Here is a 17,857-nt window from a genome sequence, read left to right on the forward strand (position 1 = left end):
ACGCATCTGTGTGGCAGTCACGATGTCGGAAGACAACAAGAACAAGGGAGGAATGGCGGGCTTGACTCCTCGTGAGCAAGAAGTTCTCCTGGCCGGCCTTCAGAATCTCAAGAGCGGCGAAATTCAGGTGAGTCCCGATCTATAATCGAGACAGTTATCCAAATGTGCTGGCCTCGATTGACAATTTCGTCAGGTCGACTACGATGGCTTAGCGAAAGCTCTCGGTTCCAAGAACAGCAATTCTGCCAACACTGCCTGGTGCGCTGTCAAGAGAAAGGTCTTCGGTACCACCCCAAAGACCGATGGGGCATCTACTGCTGCGGCGTCTCCAAAGCCAAAGACTACGAGAAAGCCTGCTGCTAAGAAAGCTGTCAAGGCTCAATCTGGTGACAACGACGGCGAGAACGATTCAGGCGACGAGAAGGACAAGGCTGCTTCTACCGATCCAGCAGACGGCGAAGGGAACGAGTCTGAAGGTGAGTGTCAACCAATGTTTGAAGCACCTTCATGTCTATCTCTGACTCCTGCTTTCGTCCCAACCTCCAATTCATCTCCAATTAACCTGCTTGACAGATGCTCCAGCTACCCCTAAGATGCCTACTACCACTCCGAAGAAGCGTGGCCGCAAGACCAAGGCTCAGAAGGAGGCCGAGGCCGCTGCCAATGGTGAGGCCCCAGCAGCTGGCGATGACGATGAGGCGGAGAAGCCATTTCCAAAGAAGCGCCGAACGCCCGCGAAGAAGAAAGCCGCCGCCGCTGCTGTGGAGAATGGCGCTGAGGACGAAGACGAAGCCAAGGTCACTCCTACCAAAGCTACTCCGGCAAAGGGAAAGCAAGCCGCTCCTCTCCGCCAGGTCAAGTCCGAAGCTGCGACTAAGGATGAGACAGCTCTGCCCGCTGCCACTCCTGACGAACACGCTGCAGCAGAGGCTACCGAGGTGAAGAAAGTGGACGATGCTGGTGCCGTCGTAAAGGCGAACGGAGTCCATCCTACCAAGAAGACCGCGACGCCCAATCTCCCTGCAATTGAGTCTGAGTATGTCCTACCCCTCTTCGACCTTCCACACATCTCTGCTAACATTGGTCGAACAGGGACGCTGAGGCCCCCGAGGGCAACAAAAACGACGACGATGTTGCTGCTGAGGATGGTGACACCACCATGGCTGATACTGCGGATACTCAAGACATCGCTGCCAAGACAGCCGAGTCGGTCTGAGGTATCTGCTTAGCTCTGCTCTGCTCTCGTTCCGTCTCAGCTCAGTCCAGACATCGAGCCATAATGTCACGACATGCTACAACACATGGTCTCGTCTCCAGGAGAAGGCATGAGCTGATATGGCAAATGGGCCCGCCGGACATGGATGGATACCGAAACATTGGAAAGGCAGTGCTGAAGCCGAGCGAACTTGGACAATCGTCGTCTTACGAGCCCAGAGCATGAGCTAGATCGAGCGGCGTGAGGTTGGAAAGGTCACCTACTCACCCGGGCCGGGGTTTCTCTAACGAGACAGACCGAGCATGATAGCAGTTTTCACATACGAGCGACGACGCTCACTCCAGCATGAAGGAAGGTGAGAATCAAGTGAGATGAGAGCAATATGAATCAAAAGTGCTTTGAACCTGAAACCGCAGCTGAGATCGGTATAGTGTGACATCGCTATCACTTCTGCCTCGTTCGTCTTCAATACCTCAAATTTCCCGGTCCAAACTCCGACGGCGGCCCATTTCGCCTGCTGAAACAACATAATACCCCCTCTTGAATGACCGCCACCACAATTTATACTGCTATAGATTTGAGCACAGGGCACACAAGACCACTGTGGCACGACCACTCGCTCCTCGGTCCCGAAAGAGGCCGGTTCATACCCACAGCGTCCCCTACGGCCTCACAACGCCTCGATGCACTTCATCAAGACCTCCACGGCGCGGTCGCCAATGTCGTCGTCCTTGGCCTTCAAGATCCACGCAACGTCGCTGAGAATGCCCAGTGGAGCTTCTTCCAACCTGTCCTCCTCCTCCTTGTCCGTCCCTCTATTCGCCTTCGCATGCATGACGTGGCTGATCTCCCACTGCTTGGCCGCTTCTTCGGCCCGTTCGATGACCCCCTCCCGGATCCCACACATACTCGCGCAGTGCATGCCGAAACTCCCCTCCGCGGTACCTTCCTCGAGTTTGTACAAGAACGTGACCCGTCGGTCCGCATCGTCAACCAGGATCTTCATCCTCTTGGCACAGACCTCGGGATGATGCGCGAACTCTTGGCTCAAGCTGTGGTAGTGTGTGGCGAAGAAGCCCAGGCAGCCGACATGCGTGGCGAGGTGGTGCAAGACGGCCTGCGCCACGGCGACGCCGTCGTGCGAGGACGTGCCGCGGCCGAGTTCGTCGAGGATGACGAGGCTGCGCGGCGTGGCCTCGGCGAGGATCTTCTTCGTCTCGGCCAGCTCGACGAAAAAGGTCGATTGTGCGGCAAAGATGTGATCTTGCGCTCCGAGGCGGGACATGATGCGGTCGAACGGGGTGAGTCGGGCGGACGCGCACGGGAGATAGCATCCGATCTGAGCCATGATCACGGCAATACAGGTCATCCTTAGGACGGTGGATTTGCCGGCTGCATTGGCGCCAGTCAGCAGCGTCAAATTCGGGCTCGCCCCGCCGAGGACGATATCATTGGGAATAAAGTCGTCGACTTTTGTGAGAAGGCAGGGATGGCGCAGGTCGACGAGTTCAAGCGTCGCCTTGCCGGTTTCTGGGTCTTCGTCCACAAACTCGGGGCGGCAGCTGGGATGGCCTAGGCTGGTACTCGCTTTCGCCAGGGAAATCAGACAATCGAGCTGGGCGATGATCTTGACCGCTGCGAGCCAAATTTCGTAGTTCTCATCGAATTTGGCGTACAGTTTGCGAGCGACGTCTTTGACGACTTGGGAATGAATCTCCTGCGCTTCTTGCAGCTTTCTCACCAGGGCGCGCAGTTCGGGGAAGTAATATCGTTTGACCGTGGACGTAGCGGACATCTGATCCCAAGTCGCAGGAACTTTGACCTTGAGTGGAACTTCCATCTGCATGATCTCCTTGCCATTGTCGCGGTAGCAGATTTTATTGGACCCGAGCTCGCCACGCCATTTGCTGATGAGGCTGTCAAATTTCTTGTTGAGAGAGTCTATCGTGGCTTGAGAATTATCAAAGTCCTCTTCCACGCCAGGCTCGGGGACTAGTATGCCTGTTTCTTTTGCCTTTTGGCGGTCGAAGGCGTCGTGCCAGTACTTCAAACGGGGTCCCAGGTCTGGCATGGCCGAGATGAGTTGCCCGATGACACCTTCGCTGTCTGAGGGTCGACCTGTGCCGTCTCGTAGTAGCGACATGGTATGGTCAATCTGCTCAAAGCCCTCAAGGACTTTGACAAAGTCTTGGACTTTGCAGGTTCCAGCATGAACGCGGGAGATCAATCTCTCCAAATCCGGCATCTTGGTCATTTGCGAGGTGAATCGGTCTCTAACCTTTGCATCCGCGTTGAGTGAGTCGACGGCGTCCAATCGGGCATTGATCTTCTTGGTGTCCATGAGTGGATGGCAGACCCATTGCTTAAACATACGCTTTCCAAAGGGTGTGACGCAGCGATTGAGAAGCTGAAAGAGCGTGCCTTCGATGCCACCGTCGAAGGAATTGGCGAAGACTTCCAAGTTAATCAGAGTTTGTCCGTCAAGGACGAGACTTGTGGCCTTTCTGATAGGGTCGTACCAGATGAAGTTGCCCATGGTCATCAGATCCCGCTCGATCTTGAGCGTCCGCAGGTATTGAATAAGAGCACCAAGGGCCGACATCAGGAGATCTTTCTTCTCCTTAGCCTCTTCCAAGACGGTGGGCCAGCCTGTAGGAAAGTAGTCCTCTGCTTCTATCTCTTTGGCTGTGATATGGCCTTCCCAGAATTCTTTGCCGGGTTTCAGGTAATTCCAGATGGTTGTAGGGCCAGTATTATTCTTGAGAATCCGCAGTGTTTTGGTGCTAATGCCAGATTTCTCGAGTAAGAGCTCTTGAGGTCTCGTCTGAGCAATGAACGTCTCGAATTTGGTGAGGTCTGCATCGTCGATGAACTCGGAGACGTTGAACTGTCCTGTAGCTGTATCGACGAATGCCACTCCAAATGCGGGCGAGTCATCCACTTCCGACTCCTTGATAGCGACACAATAGGTCGACATATCATCCTGAAGCATGGCACCATCAACCAAGGTGCCGGCAGTCAGAACACAGGCCAGTTCTCGCTTTATCACCTTGTCTTCCTTGCTCTTTTTGCCATTTGATTTCTCGTCTCGCTCACGCATGTCCTTTGCGAGAGCAGTTTCTTGCTGGTCGACTCGAGCAATCTTGAAACCCTTTGCTACAAACTGGTTTGCCCACAGTTCCAGGCTCGACTCCGGGACGCCAACCATTCTCATGTTGACACGATCCGTCAACTTCAAATCGAACAGTTGGTGACCGATTGTGGCGTCATTCTCGTAAAGCTCATAGAACTTCCCCTTCTTGAAAAACACAATTGTATCCCAGAACTTCTGCTTGATCTCCCAATACTGCTTCTCGAATGGGGAAAAGTTTCTCCATGCCATGGGCGGAATATACAGAGTCCTCGGATCGTAATCAGGATGACCGGGAGGATTGCGATCAATGTCTCTGACATCCTCGAGCCAAGCATGTCGCTGCTCGGGCTCGGTCATGTGTGCTTTCTGTTTCTTTCCACTGGGCTTCTTGGAAGGGATGTTGGTAGGCCGTTGTTGTAGAGGCTGAGGTTTCTCGGGGTCGTAATTCCACTGTTGAGCAGTCGAACTGCCTTCCGGTATGTCGACATCGTCCAAATCCAGATCTTGTCCGTCATCGGTGGTAGGAGCGAAATGAGAAGATGCGGTTCTTGAAGTGCTCTTGGATGACCGCTTGCGCTTGACCGGGCGAACCTCGTCCTCAGAGTCGTCTGGAGCAATGAAGTCGTCAATATCTACGGCCATTAGCATTGCCCACCCAAGAATGAATGGAGTATGTTCACCATCTTCTTGCTCTACCTCATTCTCCTGTTCGTAGACATCCTCTGTGTCACTATCAAAGAGGCGTCTGCGTTTGGTAGGTCGAGATTTTGGCGCAGCCTTGGGTCTGAACACGTCATCACCGTCGGTTCCCTCGCTGTCTGACTCTAGGTAATTGATCTTCTTCGTCTTGGCCTGTACATTGTCAATGGTCAGCCTGAAGTGATTAAGGCTGAAGTGATTGAAGCATGATGTGTCGACTTACCCTTCGGGACGGCGTGCCTCGGCTCGTAAGGTCTCCCGTGCCGTTGGTCTGCTCGCCGTCAGCTGAGACTGGCGATGGCAGACCCTTGGACGGCGGCAGGCTTGCCTTTGTATCATGTATGTCCTCATGTTCGGGCTCCAAGGCATCACTGGACGGCGCGGGTGTCAAACTGGAGCCCGACGTGGTGTTGACTGTTTTCGACCGGCTCTTGGATGGTGCAGGCGTCGAAACAGCAGCGGCAGACCGGGCGCTGGGGGCTGCGGGTGAGCTCGAGGAGGGAGTCTTCTGAAAGAAGCCCAGCAGTGTCTTTTGTCCCCCAGCGGAGGATGACTTCTTCAACGCTGGTGTGGCGGCTGGAGTGGAGGCCGCCTTCTTAGGCATCTTGAAAGACCGCCACAGTATTCGAGATCTCTACTACAGTGAAACCGTTTCTGGTAGAGTACTGGGTACGGAGCACTCGAAACGATGTGAAAGAATGAACAGAAGGTAAGGTAATTGCAGGAACTGAGGGCGCGTCAATTTGGAGAACCGTTAGCGTGGACTCGACGCGTAGAGCCGCGACGCCCAGGGATGAACCCCTATGGACCCCAAACCCCCCAGTCGCCAGCCTCGTTGACACACTTGCTCACACGAGGTACCCGTACCACGGCACACGCCACGAGACGGATGCCAACTCCACCAGGCCCACATAGCTATTCTAGTCCGTGCCTAGGTATGCTGGAATTTACATCGTGACCTAGCAGCCAGGGCCGGCACATCACCATGGAGTCAGACTCAACTTATGTGGAGGAAGGCCAGCATGTCGCATCCTCACCGTCGCCGGATCGGATTCTACCTTCATCACCACCTCACATCACGCAGCCGCACCCACAAGCAGGCATCACGTCCCCAGGAGCCACATCGACATCACAGCGGATAGTGCCGTCGTTGATATCGGAGAATCCACACGCCCAAGGCGAAGACGGTAAAACCTACTTCCGACGACTGAATCGCTACTTCGGCCCGGCTTCGACATGGCTCTCCTGGACGAAGGAGGAAAGAACCACGGTCCTCAGTCTCGACCGTATGCGAAGCCAGGATCTTAGCACCCATCTGTTCAGTGCGTTCGGGCTTAAACGTAAGGCGCGTGCATCGGCTGGGAGAGAGCCCAAACGGCGGAGGAAGGGCAAGGAGCGAGCCTCGTCCGCTGCTCCGTCTGGCACGGGAGATGATGTCGATGCCGTTGCTGGAGCCCAGCTGCAGGGCAGAGACAGCAGGTTTAGTCTGTCCAGGTCATGGACTGCTTGGCCGATGCATCCTGACGAGGTGCCCAGGGAGGAGTTACTTCCGCGCCTACACCATGATGGCATACGTTGTGCGCACGTCGATGTAAGACCCAGTGCTCATCTGGAAGCATGGCTGATCGCGACAGCTACAAGGCTTGCACGAGAACGATGGAGCACAAGAGAATGGGAAAAGGAGGACGAGTCAACCGCTACGAACATCGAACGCGACCATGGTGTCGCCGCAGCGGTAGAGACACGAGAGGACGACCAAGGAGATGAGAGTCGAGACTCTGAACTTGAGGATGCTAATCTTCCGTCAAGACAACTTGGCGATGATCCGATATTCTACTCACAGCCATTCGTCTTCGAAGACGATGATGATGACGACGACGCCGCCGCCGCCGCCGCCGCCGCCGCCGCCGCTAAAGACCATGGCCGGTCTACGAAATCTAAAGGCGAACAAAGCGACGACGAGAGCACCGAACGAGATGGAAGCCCTGTTCCTCTCGCTGATGACGATAAAGCTCGCCAACACTTCCTTCCCAGCGCTCGACACATTCTTTCCAGTCTAGACGATCTGCTTCTCGGCCTGCATAAGGCGCGATACACCTACGCGGCCAAACCCCAAGGAAGGGCAAGGGGTAAATACTCCAACTCTCAGACGCCAGAGGAAAGCTCGACCCGCGGGAGGAGTTCTTCACGAGCAGCATCGAGAAGGAGAGACCGTTCCTCGTCCGCTAACACCGATGTGTCAGGCGTATCGAACGCAGCCGCCTTACAAGGTAAACGCTCTCGGAGAGTGGAGACCCTTGGCTTGAGAGATTGGAGTGACATCGTGGGCATGGCGAGCCTGACGGGTTGGGATCCAGCAATCGTCGAGAAAGCGAGTGAGCGCTGCACAAAGCTGTTTGGGGAGAACATGCTGTTCCGCACATTTCACGAAGGTCGAGACAAGGACGGAGCCGCGTCGTATTTCACGGAAAACCTTGCCGACCAGGCAGAGGACATAGAGTCCCTCGTGGAAGAGGAAGAAATTGTGTCAGACACGGACGAAGATGAGGTCCCCGTTGTCCGCACCTCCAGGCCTTGTATAACATGTCAAGGATCACGTACACAGTGCCAACCAGCGGACGAACGAGCTGGAGCTTCAAGACCCTGCAAAGCCTGCCTCAATAGCGACATGCCGTGTTCAGGGATCAGAGTCTCCATCAAAGCGCGAGCACAGGTCTGCCCGCACCGCTCCTGCCCCCGACACATCATGCCCTTTCGCAAACGATACCACCTCCAGCGACATCTGGACAGTATGCACATAGGGGTGCGGCTGGCACGATCGACGTCGCGATCACAGTCTCGGGCTACAAGCGTGCCTTCCAGCGATATCAACGCCTACACTGGCTCCGACAGTGACTTCGACGTGTTTTCCAGGTCTGGCAGCCATGATGCAGCCCAGATTGTGTGCCCGATCGGGAGCTGCCCACGGACCACTCGCCCTTTTTCGAAAGGAAAGAAGCTGTACGAGCATGTCAGACGAATGCACCCTGAGGTGGACGTCAAGGAAGTCAAGAGACAAGAGGCAAGAAAGCGCAGTGCGAGGAGAGACAGACGGCTGGGCGTGAGGAGAAACAGGACGAGAAGTCGCGAGAAGATGGAGACGACACACGTGGACGAAGAAATAGAAATCGAGGAGGATGAAGGCGAAGGCGAAGATGAAGACTGAGGTCGCTGGTCCAACGTCCTCTCCACCGAGTGGGTTGCCCATGCGTCCATCATAGGCCGACGGGTGGAAAGAGCGAGTGATGCACCGAGTGGAACAGTCACCAGCGGTTGGTGCCACCCAGGTGCAGTTACGGAGTACATACACTGTAATTACGAGATAACAGTTGGTGCAGTAGCCCGCTTGCTTATGTAACCGTTGACGCAAAGCCCGACCTGCCAAGCCAGTAGCGTCTTCGCACATGGTGAGGCTTCTTGTTGCTCGCTTCTGCTTCGCCCACTCACTTCCTCACTTGCCTCCCGCGCCCAGAGCCGATTGACTGCGGCCTGGAACTCGACCCGTGTCTGGATCTGAATCTGGTCTCCATCCATACCGACATCAATCCACTTTCTTAATTCCTTCCCGCCAAATGTACGTAGTACCATGCTCAATACCATAACCATTGCTCGTACTTTCTCTTCCTGCATTCCAAAAGGCTTCCTTCTGTGCCTGTTGTCCTTCGTTCCCCGAATTTAGAGCACCCAAACCCCGTGCCTCTCTCACTGAGTCGTGCCTGAGAAGTCCTCCGGCTGACTAATTGCCTGCCATACAACATTTCAGCTTCAGGTCTCTAGGCGCATCCCTAGGCGCAACAATCTGACACCTGCGGAGGGCGACCCAGCCGTCTCCAGTGACAGGTCTACAACAGTCCATAGCCTTTGACTCCATCTTAGGGACCTAGCGCCCTCACCATGCCAACTGCAGCTACCACGAAGAATGGAGGCGGAACTGTGCGTGGGCATGCCGCTCAGCTGAGACAAATGCGAAAAGGCACCAAGTCATGTCTAGAGTGTATGTTCCGTTTGACTCATTTGCATCGTGTCTTGTGTCAATGTTATCATCCTTCCGCTCCATTTCTGCGACGACGAGCTGCCCGTGCTCTCACCACAGTGAGTCACGAGGCTCAGGTTGTGCCCTGGCCTCATTGAATTGCATTGAGGACTCAGACAACACGCTAAAAGAGTGTCGGGATTGCTGGAGGGATTGGACACAAACAGTACGGAGTACAGCCATGGATTTCATCCTAGGAGGGGCTCCATTCCCAAAGTCAGCCTCGTGGATAGTCTGGGCGTTAATTCATGGCCTTTGCCAGTCGTAGCTCTGGGTTGGAAAGAACTCAGCCAGCTGACAATTAGCTAGGTCGTCGCCGCAAGATTAAGTGCAACTATCCTCCAACCCCACCGTCTTCCCCCTCAAGCACATCTGAGGCGGAAAAGAGATGCATCGAATGCACAACTCATAAGCGCACGTGCCAGATCCAAGGCTACGTCGCCTCTGAGACGTCTCAATCCGACTCGCATGTAAACAAATCTGCTGCTGCCAGCAGCGACACAGCAGACCAACCCACTTCGAAATCGTTGCAGAAGCCTAAGATCTATAAGCGTCGGCGACAAGTGGATCGGAGCTCCCCTGACGCTTCCGAAGACGAGAGACCGCGGATGAAGATTCATTTTGACAGGATGACGCCTGTGGTAGAGAGGATCGCTAAGGAACAAGGTTCTGCCCATTTTGGCGGTGCGACTGCTCAGATTCCGCTGGCCGCATACCCAGGCAATTCCGCCGCTTGGAATGGTGAAATTCCTGTCAGTGGAAGCCTGGACTTTGGCCTCAGAACGGGCGATCCATTTGCAAATGCATCGATCTTCGACATTGCAAATGACGACAACGTCGATTCTCAGAAGAATTGGGTCGGTGATGGATTTGAGACCTTCTTCCTCCCTAGCTCAGTATCAGGCGAACCAGTGGTGGTGGCCTCCGAAGCTCAGTCTACCCGCGAAGACGAACTGGACTTTGGGATTCCGCAACAACGCTCTAGCTTGGCTAATCGCGTTGACATTGACCCTTCGATCCCTCTTGAAGAACAGAGCAAGAAATCTAGCCCTCTGCTCTGCCAGCTCTTCAACAACGAAATCTTCACCCAATCAACGCCCACTCCCCAAATTTTGACCGAGAAAGTCCAGACTCTGAGTTTCTCAGATACCAACACTACCGATGCGCAAAAGCTGCTATCGGCGATCAACTCGGAACCATACCTGCTCGAGGTGCTGGATTTCTCTAACAACTGGTGGATTGCTTGGCGTGACCAGGCTTTTGCGTTGCAGGATGTGTTTGATTTCTCGAAGGAGGACAAATGGCTACCCAAAGGACCGGGTCCCAGTTCTTATGCCAACACCAGCACTGGCACTCCATGTGAATCGCCATCGAGATCAAGTCCATGCTCGTCTGGGGCGAAGAGGACATACTCCGGTGATCAGCCTATGTCACTCCGGGATTTTGTTATGCTCAAGCTCTCCCAGTCTGAAGACCCAGTCTCCATCTCAACAGGTCTGGTCTGCGTCGCGCTGTCATTGAGCCAACTTCGATCCGGAGTGGACGATACGGTCCTGAACATCTCCACCACCCCGGCCGAGGCCGTCGACCGCATCACCCTTGCAGTAGACACGATCGTCCTCTCCCCGTACTCCAAGCCAGCGTACATGTCGGATGCGGGCGTCTTACTGTTGCTCATGATGCGTGCCAAGATGTTTGCAGAAAGTAACCAACTTCGGAAATCGTGGCTCAGCTTGCGCCAGGCTATCGAGGTGGCGAAGAAGATTGGTTTCACCGAGCCGAGAATACCGTTAGACGCTGGCGAATTTGCGGCAAGACTGTGCCCAGAAGAGTTGATGAAGCTCTTTCACCGCCAGCGGTTTGTCGGCTCCATCATGGAGCTGGATCGCCTGATGAGTCTGGTCCTCGGGTTTCCGCACGCGCAGGACGGGAAGTTCACCGATCGCTTGGCCATGACTGTTTTGAAAGGGCAGGCGCCCCTGGCTGCAAATGAAAGCAAGCCACACATTTCCACTGACATTAAGATGCGGGCGTTGCGACGTGTTGTTTCCGTCGCGGCTGGTCGTGTCAACGACAGGAACTGCTCTCCAGAAGCGGACGAATCCAAGTATCAGACCACCATGGACATCCAAGAAACCCTTAACGAGGCCGCCGCCGCAATGCCAGATGGGTGGTGGGACATGAACTCCCACATTCACCATGCCGACTCGAATGTGGCGCATGAACACCTCGTGGCCCAAATGTGGTTCTGGCAGGTCCAAGCATTCGTCCATCTGCCATTCATGATGAAACCGTGCTCGAAGACGCGTTCTTCAGAGCCCCAACACAAGCGGAATGACGACATGGTAGACGAATACCTGATCAATCGGTATCTCTGTCTGCAAGGATGTCGTGGGATGATCCGGGTCTTCACCCTGCTTCGCTCGGATCCTTCGCTAGCCGTCTATATCTGCCCCTGCGAGGATTTCCAAGGCGTTTTCAGCGCTTGCATACTCATGGTGGGCATTTTGATCCGCTTGGCATTTTGTCCACAGACGCTGCCTAGCCCGAACGCCGCCGTGATGGGTAGTGTCAATGAAGACCTCGCCCTAATCAGCGAGATCAAGGACGTTTTCCGATATCGCGCAGTCCAGTACGGTGGAGCCATCAGCAAGCAAGGGTTGAAAGTGCTCGAGGAGCTGGGCTCCTTCCTACATGAGGACAGCCCCATTGACGAAGGGCAGCCGTTGCGGAGGACAGTGGTTCTGCCCTACTTTGGAGCGATTCACCTCGAGTTGAGGCCACCGCGGCACCTGCGCTGCAACTCCACGGACATGGAATCTAGGGAGTTAAGCACAGCAACTGACCCGACGCCTCCCAGCTCGACCGAGCACTCCGTTGATGGAGGATTCGATCTAGAGCCCTCGAATATGGTCGACTTCGCGATGCCTGGTTTTGACGTCAATACCGCCTCACAGGCCACTGTGCCTGATGGTAACGTGGATTGGGATCAGTTCATTTTCGGTACCGAGTTGGGCCAGGATTGGGAGGCGCAACTCCCGGAATGGCCGACAGATGAGTCCCTCTGGGAATGGAGTTAGGTACTTTGTCTCAAGCTGCTTCATTGCCTAGCTAGATTTTGCCATTTCGCGGATGGCATTTGCGTAGAGGAGATCAGTATCCCTTCTCACTCGCTTATGTACAGGAGGCTCCGAAACACTGATGTTGTTGAAAGTGGACATGATGCTCAATTTCCGCGCGTCGGTCATGCTCTCCTGTCGTAGTCTCGCGACGTCGACGTGGGGATTTGGCCGCCGTGTGCTGTCGACTGGCACAGTGCGGATCTTTTCTAGATCTTCCAGCCACTCCGGCGAGGACGAACTCTGAGACCCGAAGGAATGCATTTTCGAAGTAGTTGTGGTGCGGCCAGGATCCGGAGCGAGGACCGAGTCGCGCGTTATCCAGATGCCCGTATGACCGTCGGTGTGGCCACCGCTGTCTGTGATCGAGTCCAGCGTGTTCGCCACGCTGAACGTGCGCCTGACCCCAGCGACCTCGACCAGCCTGCTGAGCACGGCGAATTCGAGCTTCAGTTTGACCGAGTAGCACAGCCCCTTGAAGGCCACCTCTGGGACGTGCAAGTCCTTGTACTCGACGACCAGCAGGGCGATGTCCATGGCGACAATCACCAAATTGATGATGAACAGCTGGCCCATGACGCGGGCGACGGGTTTTCTGGTGGCACTACTCTGTTCGGACGCATTGGAAGCGGATCGCGCGGCGTTGGGATCGGCCTGCTGGGTCTTGACAATGTCCATCGTCTTCCACAGGTACAAGCCCGAGATGATGAACTCTTGCACGCAAAACCCCGTCATCTGGATCTTCTCCACGTAGACGTACGCGCGGGAGAAGGGCTCCGTGGCGGGCGGCGCGGCGTAATACGATCCAAAGACCACGACCGTCGTGGTGACGTGGTACAGCACCGCGTCGACGACGATCATCCACTTCACGTACCGCAGGACGCGCTCGTTGCCATTGCCCAGCACGACGCCCAGGCGCGAGTACAAAACCACGCTCTGGCCCGTGATGGTCGTCCACCAGCCATAGTTGTTGATCACGAGACCCGCGAGTGGCCTGGTCAGGCGGAAGTACTGCAACACCAAACCCACGGCGTAGGGGATCAGGCCCGTGGTGGCGACTAGTAGAGACCAGAAGTACAGGCCGTGGTAGGTCGTGAAGGTCGTGAAGATCAGGAGAAGCAGTTCCACGGCGTTGTAGAGGGAGAGGGCCGAGGTGATGGTCACGATGGTCGTCGTGCTGTCGAAGGTGCCGGTGTAGAAGTTTTCGCCCATCTTTACGAGTGCTCGTACATGGTGAGCGTTGCGTTTGATTTAGGGACGACGACGGGAGGAAGTGCGTGTAGCAGAGAAAGCTAAGCTACTGTATGCTGCTCAGCTCGCAACGGGGCTCGACATCCTAGCTTAAGGTACTGTAGATCTGCGGTGTGATTTTGCTCGCTGGCAGAAAGGGTGGGCAACTAAGGTACAGGACTCCGTGCTACTGCATTGACACAACGCGCCATCCGAAATAGTGGAACGTCATCAGGATTCTGACATATGGGCACGGCACGGGCAGAAATGCTCACGTTGGTATCCGCCGGGGAGTGGCCTTTCGCGGTACGAGGTGCTCGCGGGCGGGGTAGCCTCGTAAACCTCTAGGGAGACAATGGGCAAACCAGGGGCCGCTCCTGCTGTCAGCACCATTGCCGATGTTTCAAGCGTCGAAGGATCCGAGCTGTCGGCACGCAACGCGTTTGGATGGAGTCCGCTAGACACGACGGAGTAACGAGGAAGGCATTGATCGGCAGGGATGAAGCCGCAGTTACCCCGGAAAGCGGTCTTGTGCGGTGACGATCATGGAGGAGGAGAAGACCTACGAACAGTCGCGTCAGCACGAAGAGGCAAAAGAGATGAATCTTGCCATGAGCACAGTCGTACCTGGTAGAATGGTGAAGATGAATGCGGAGACAGGATAACTAAGTGATTGCTTGTGAGTTCCCCGTCTACCTCGTGAGCATTGCCTCTTTGCAGATCGTGCGCCAATCCTGATTAAGTAAATACAATAGTACAAGAACACCAAGCATTTCGATGCCTTCATTTCATAAACGAAAAATCCTCTCCAGCCCAGGCGCCTGGCTTGTTGCTACATCTACCGTGAATCCGACTTTGCAAATTTACTGGACCGCCTCAACCAGGTCTCGAAATCTTGCATCTCGGGAAACTTGTCCTTGTACTCCCTTGGATGGGCGCCGAACCCATCGCTCTTGAACCAGTCGAACATGACACCGAGCTGCTCGTGGAGGATGGATTTGATGAGGCGACCCACGACGGGATACGTCGTCGGCATGTCCGTCCCTACCACACTCTTGAAAATGGCGTTGGCCTCCGTCGGGGTGAGTTCGTCTGTCGCAAACGAGAGGGCTTTGCCTGCATATGCGTTTGGATTCTTGAAAACGTCTGCCGCCAGGATGCCAATGTCGACCGACGACACCAGCTGCAGCTTGCTATCCATTCCGTTCAATTGCCACATGGTCGCGAACGCTTTGCCGATGAAGTCGGGTGTGAGGTTCTCCATGAAGGCGACCGGGCGGATGATGGTCCACTGCATTTTGCCGCCTCCCCGTTGCGACACCTGCTTGAGATGGTTTTCAATGTTGAATTTGGAGACAAAATGTTTGACCACGGTGCCGCTTCGGTCTGATTGTTGGGGCCCGCCGCGTTCGGCTGAGGTGTACACGAAGTGGTTGACCCCGTGAGCTGCGGCCGCGTCGACAAGTGCCTTGCCTTGCTGCTCCTCGACCTTTGGTTTCAGCGGCACTTGCACGCTGAAGACTCCATGGAATGGCTCGGGCGAGGCCTTAAATATAGCTTCGCAGTTGTTGAGGTCGCCCTCGATGACGGTGACGTTGGGTTTTTGTGCGAGCGCGAGTGCTTGAGGGCTTTTCGAGTTCCGCGTCAAGGCTACCAGATGGAACGGTGGCGTTGGGGGTGATTTAAGCAAGGCCGATAGTAAGGCGCCTCCCTGCTTGCCTGTGGCCCCTGTAATGAGTATGCGCTTGAGATTCGACATTGCGTTTGATGATCGGTGGGAGATGGAGAGATGGGGTCGGGTGAAGACGCTGCTTGTTCAGGTTGATGAGCTCCTACTACATGGGCCGCCATCATACCGTTATATATCAGTCGACCCTACTGAGCTTTCCTTCATGTCCACAACGGCGCGTACATTCGTCCGCGCCCAACCATGGCGCTGACTACGCTGCAGGCGCGGGAAGAGTGTAGACGTCACTGTCATGTTTATGGCAGGCCAAGTGTTTGGATACTCCGTGTTGTTTTTGACTCGCCGTCGAATTTGGTCCATGAATGAACGCTGCATGTGCCGGCGGACCAAATGCCAGAGGGCAGGAGAACGGCGCAACATGATTGGCGGGGGCGACCGGGGGAATCTGCACCGAAACGCCGTGGCTCCGTGTGTCGACAGGGAACTTTTCGAGCGCAGTTCAAGTCGATGGTCAAAGTCAGGCCGGTGATGCGCGCCGCATGAAATCGCACATCCGCGTCTCGCTCCATGAAGACCACAGCACCCTTTCGATCGGTCCGCCGTTCCCTGTATATCTGCCAGAGCTGTCGCCATCATCTTCGAGACCGAAATGCGGGTCTCAGCAACCCTGTCCCCCAGCAGAGATGGATCACGCGCGTGCACGTCCGGAGGATCCAAGAGGCGGAAGAAGAATGGCAGGCCAAAGCCAAAGATATAGAAGCCGGGAACATGAAGTCCATGATGACCATTCTTGAAGAGAGGGGATATGTGAACCAGATCGTTGGGTAAGGCGTACGGTCGAGGAAGTCGGGGATCCGGATTGACTGACACCATCTCATTCAGCTCAAGAAATGACCTGGACAAGCTCATGACCTACCGTCGAGTCGGCGCATACGCAGGCATAGATCCGACCGCGCCATCACTGCACGTCGGCCACATGGTGCCGTTTATGGCTTTGGGATGGCTGTATATCCATGGCTACAAGGCCAACTTTTTGGTAAGGAGAGGATTTATTACGAGATGCGGCGCCAGTCACTGACTCACACTACTCAGCTTGGAGGTTTCACAGCCAGCATCGGTGACCCGATCGGGCGCCTAAAGGGCAGAGAAACCATGCCTCCGTCCCAAAGAAAAGCAAACATGGCGGCCATGCATATCCAGCTGAAGCGACTCGGCGCTTCAATGGAAAAGTACGCAGAGCGCAAAGGCTACATGCGAGAATGGTCGTGGCGCAGGTCTCTGGAGAACAACGTAACCTGGTGGAGTAAGCTCACTGCCCGGGAGTTCCTGACCATGCTGGGTCGCCATATTCGCATAGGCCCCATGCTAGGTCGAGATACGTGAGTATACCTTCCTGCTGTTCAACGTGCCGTCTGCTGACCCACCGTGCCTGTAGAGTCAAGAACAGGCTGGAGAAAGGCGACGGGATGTCCTTCGCCGAGTTCAGCTACCCGCTAGTGCAGGCGTGGGATTGGTGGCACCTGTTCCAGTCCGGCTGCCAGGTGCAGATTGGCGGTGCCGACCAATTTGGGAACATCCTCGCTGGCGCTGAGGCCGTGAAGCAGATCGCCAAAGAGTCGCACGAATACCAAGTCGCCCTGCGTCAGACGCAAGTGCTGGACTCCAAACGACGCGTCGATGTCCCTTCCGATCCCATGGGCTTCACCGTGCCCCTGCTGACGACGTCTTCTGGCGAAAAATTCGGCAAGAGTGCCGGCAACGCCGTGTGGCTCGACCCTGAAATGACCAGCGTCTACGATCTATACCAGGTAAGTGGGCGTCAAAACGTCCGACCTGCTGTTGCCAAAGCTAATTGAGACGCCGCCTGCAGTTCTTCTTGCGTTCAGCCGACGCAGACGTCGAGAAATACCTTAAGCTCCTAACTTTCTTGCCCTTGCCCGAAATCCACCAAGTCATGCAAGAACACGACAAAGACCAATCCAAACGCATCGCGCAGCACAAACTAGCCAGCGAGTTTGTGGAGCTCATCCACGGCCAGCCCGTTGCGCAACTGGCCGAAGAGCAACACCGCAAACTGCACAACAAGAACGTGAGCATCAGCGATCTGAGGGCCAGCGTGGCCGAAGCGAAAGCTGCCACCGATGTACACCCCAAAACCGGCCTCCCGCTGTTCGCGCATCCTTCGCTCAACAAACACGCCCAGCCTCTCCACCGCGAAGACGACGCATCCACCACCGTCAAGCTGCCGCGGAGCCTGGTGTTTGAGAAACCCATGAGCCGCATCCTCTGGTCCGCCGGGCTCGTGACGTCGAGGACAGAGGGCCAACGACTCATCAACGCCGGAGGGGCGTACGTCGGCGGCGGCACCGACGCCAAGTCCGAGATGGGCGACAATCTCACCTTCACGCCCGTACGGACGGCCGAGTGGAGGGAAGTCCAGAAATGGATCCTGGACGACAGCCTGCTCATTCTGCGCGTCGGCAAGTGGCGGATCAAGATCGTAAGTATCATCCCCGACGAGGAATACGCGGCGCTCGGGTTGTCGTGTCCGGGATGGGAGGAACATCTGCGCAGTAAAGAAAGCGAGTCAGATTTCAAGCTCGAGGACCGAGGGCGCGGAGAGCAAAGCCGGGGAGAGGAGCGGTGAGGTAGGCTGGAGTCCGCTGGGCACGTCGTGACCGTGTACCCTTCCCCACCTTGT

At 55.6% G+C, this 17,857-nt stretch overlaps 7 protein-coding genes across 7 annotated transcripts; 4 read left to right on the forward strand and 3 right to left on the reverse strand.

The window, feature by feature from the left end:
- Nucleotides 1–22: 22 nt before the first annotated feature.
- Nucleotides 23–1,216, forward strand: A1O7_01564 (uncharacterized protein; the record flags this gene model as incomplete). Its single annotated transcript, XM_007755600.1, has 4 exons — nucleotides 23–127; nucleotides 194–476; nucleotides 583–1,036; nucleotides 1,093–1,216. 4 exons carry the CDS (start codon nucleotides 23–25, stop codon nucleotides 1,214–1,216), a joined length of 966 nt encoding a protein of 321 aa, XP_007753790.1.
- A 670-nt stretch (nucleotides 1,217–1,886) lies between these two features.
- On the reverse strand, nucleotides 1,887–5,652 carry A1O7_01565 (DNA mismatch repair protein MSH6; the record flags this gene model as incomplete). Its single annotated transcript, XM_007755601.1, has 2 exons — nucleotides 1,887–5,201; nucleotides 5,272–5,652. The coding sequence occupies 2 exons, from the start codon at nucleotides 5,650–5,652 to the stop codon at nucleotides 1,887–1,889; spliced, it is 3,696 nt and encodes a 1,231-aa protein (XP_007753791.1).
- Nucleotides 5,653–6,033: 381 nt separating this feature from the next.
- A1O7_01566 (uncharacterized protein) lies at nucleotides 6,034–8,253 on the forward strand (the record flags this gene model as incomplete). The annotated part of the gene is made up of 1 exon (XM_007755602.1): nucleotides 6,034–8,253. One exon carries the CDS (start codon nucleotides 6,034–6,036, stop codon nucleotides 8,251–8,253), a length of 2,220 nt encoding a protein of 739 aa, XP_007753792.1.
- Nucleotides 8,254–9,749: 1,496 nt separating this feature from the next.
- Nucleotides 9,750–12,200, forward strand: A1O7_01567 (uncharacterized protein; the record flags this gene model as incomplete). Its single annotated transcript, XM_007755603.1, has 1 exon — nucleotides 9,750–12,200. One exon carries the CDS (start codon nucleotides 9,750–9,752, stop codon nucleotides 12,198–12,200), a length of 2,451 nt encoding a protein of 816 aa, XP_007753793.1.
- A 27-nt stretch (nucleotides 12,201–12,227) lies between these two features.
- Nucleotides 12,228–13,451, reverse strand: A1O7_01568 (uncharacterized protein; the record flags this gene model as incomplete). Its single annotated transcript, XM_007755604.1, has 1 exon — nucleotides 12,228–13,451. One exon carries the CDS (start codon nucleotides 13,449–13,451, stop codon nucleotides 12,228–12,230), a length of 1,224 nt encoding a protein of 407 aa, XP_007753794.1.
- Nucleotides 13,452–14,307: 856 nt separating this feature from the next.
- On the reverse strand, nucleotides 14,308–15,228 carry A1O7_01569 (uncharacterized protein; the record flags this gene model as incomplete). The annotated part of the gene is made up of 1 exon (XM_007755605.1): nucleotides 14,308–15,228. The coding sequence occupies one exon, from the start codon at nucleotides 15,226–15,228 to the stop codon at nucleotides 14,308–14,310; it is 921 nt and encodes a 306-aa protein (XP_007753795.1).
- A 495-nt stretch (nucleotides 15,229–15,723) lies between these two features.
- On the forward strand, nucleotides 15,724–17,803 carry A1O7_01570 (tyrosyl-tRNA synthetase; the record flags this gene model as incomplete). The annotated part of the gene is made up of 5 exons (XM_007755606.1): nucleotides 15,724–15,980; nucleotides 16,039–16,192; nucleotides 16,249–16,535; nucleotides 16,592–16,964; nucleotides 17,027–17,803. The coding sequence occupies 5 exons, from the start codon at nucleotides 15,724–15,726 to the stop codon at nucleotides 17,801–17,803; spliced, it is 1,848 nt and encodes a 615-aa protein (XP_007753796.1).
- Nucleotides 17,804–17,857: the final 54 nt, after the last annotated feature.

Source organism: Cladophialophora yegresii, assembly GCF_000585515.1.
Source record: "Cladophialophora yegresii CBS 114405 chromosome Unknown aczIN-supercont1.1, whole genome shotgun sequence".
In the NCBI taxonomy this organism is placed as follows: Eukaryota; Fungi; Ascomycota; class Eurotiomycetes; order Chaetothyriales; family Herpotrichiellaceae; genus Cladophialophora; species Cladophialophora yegresii.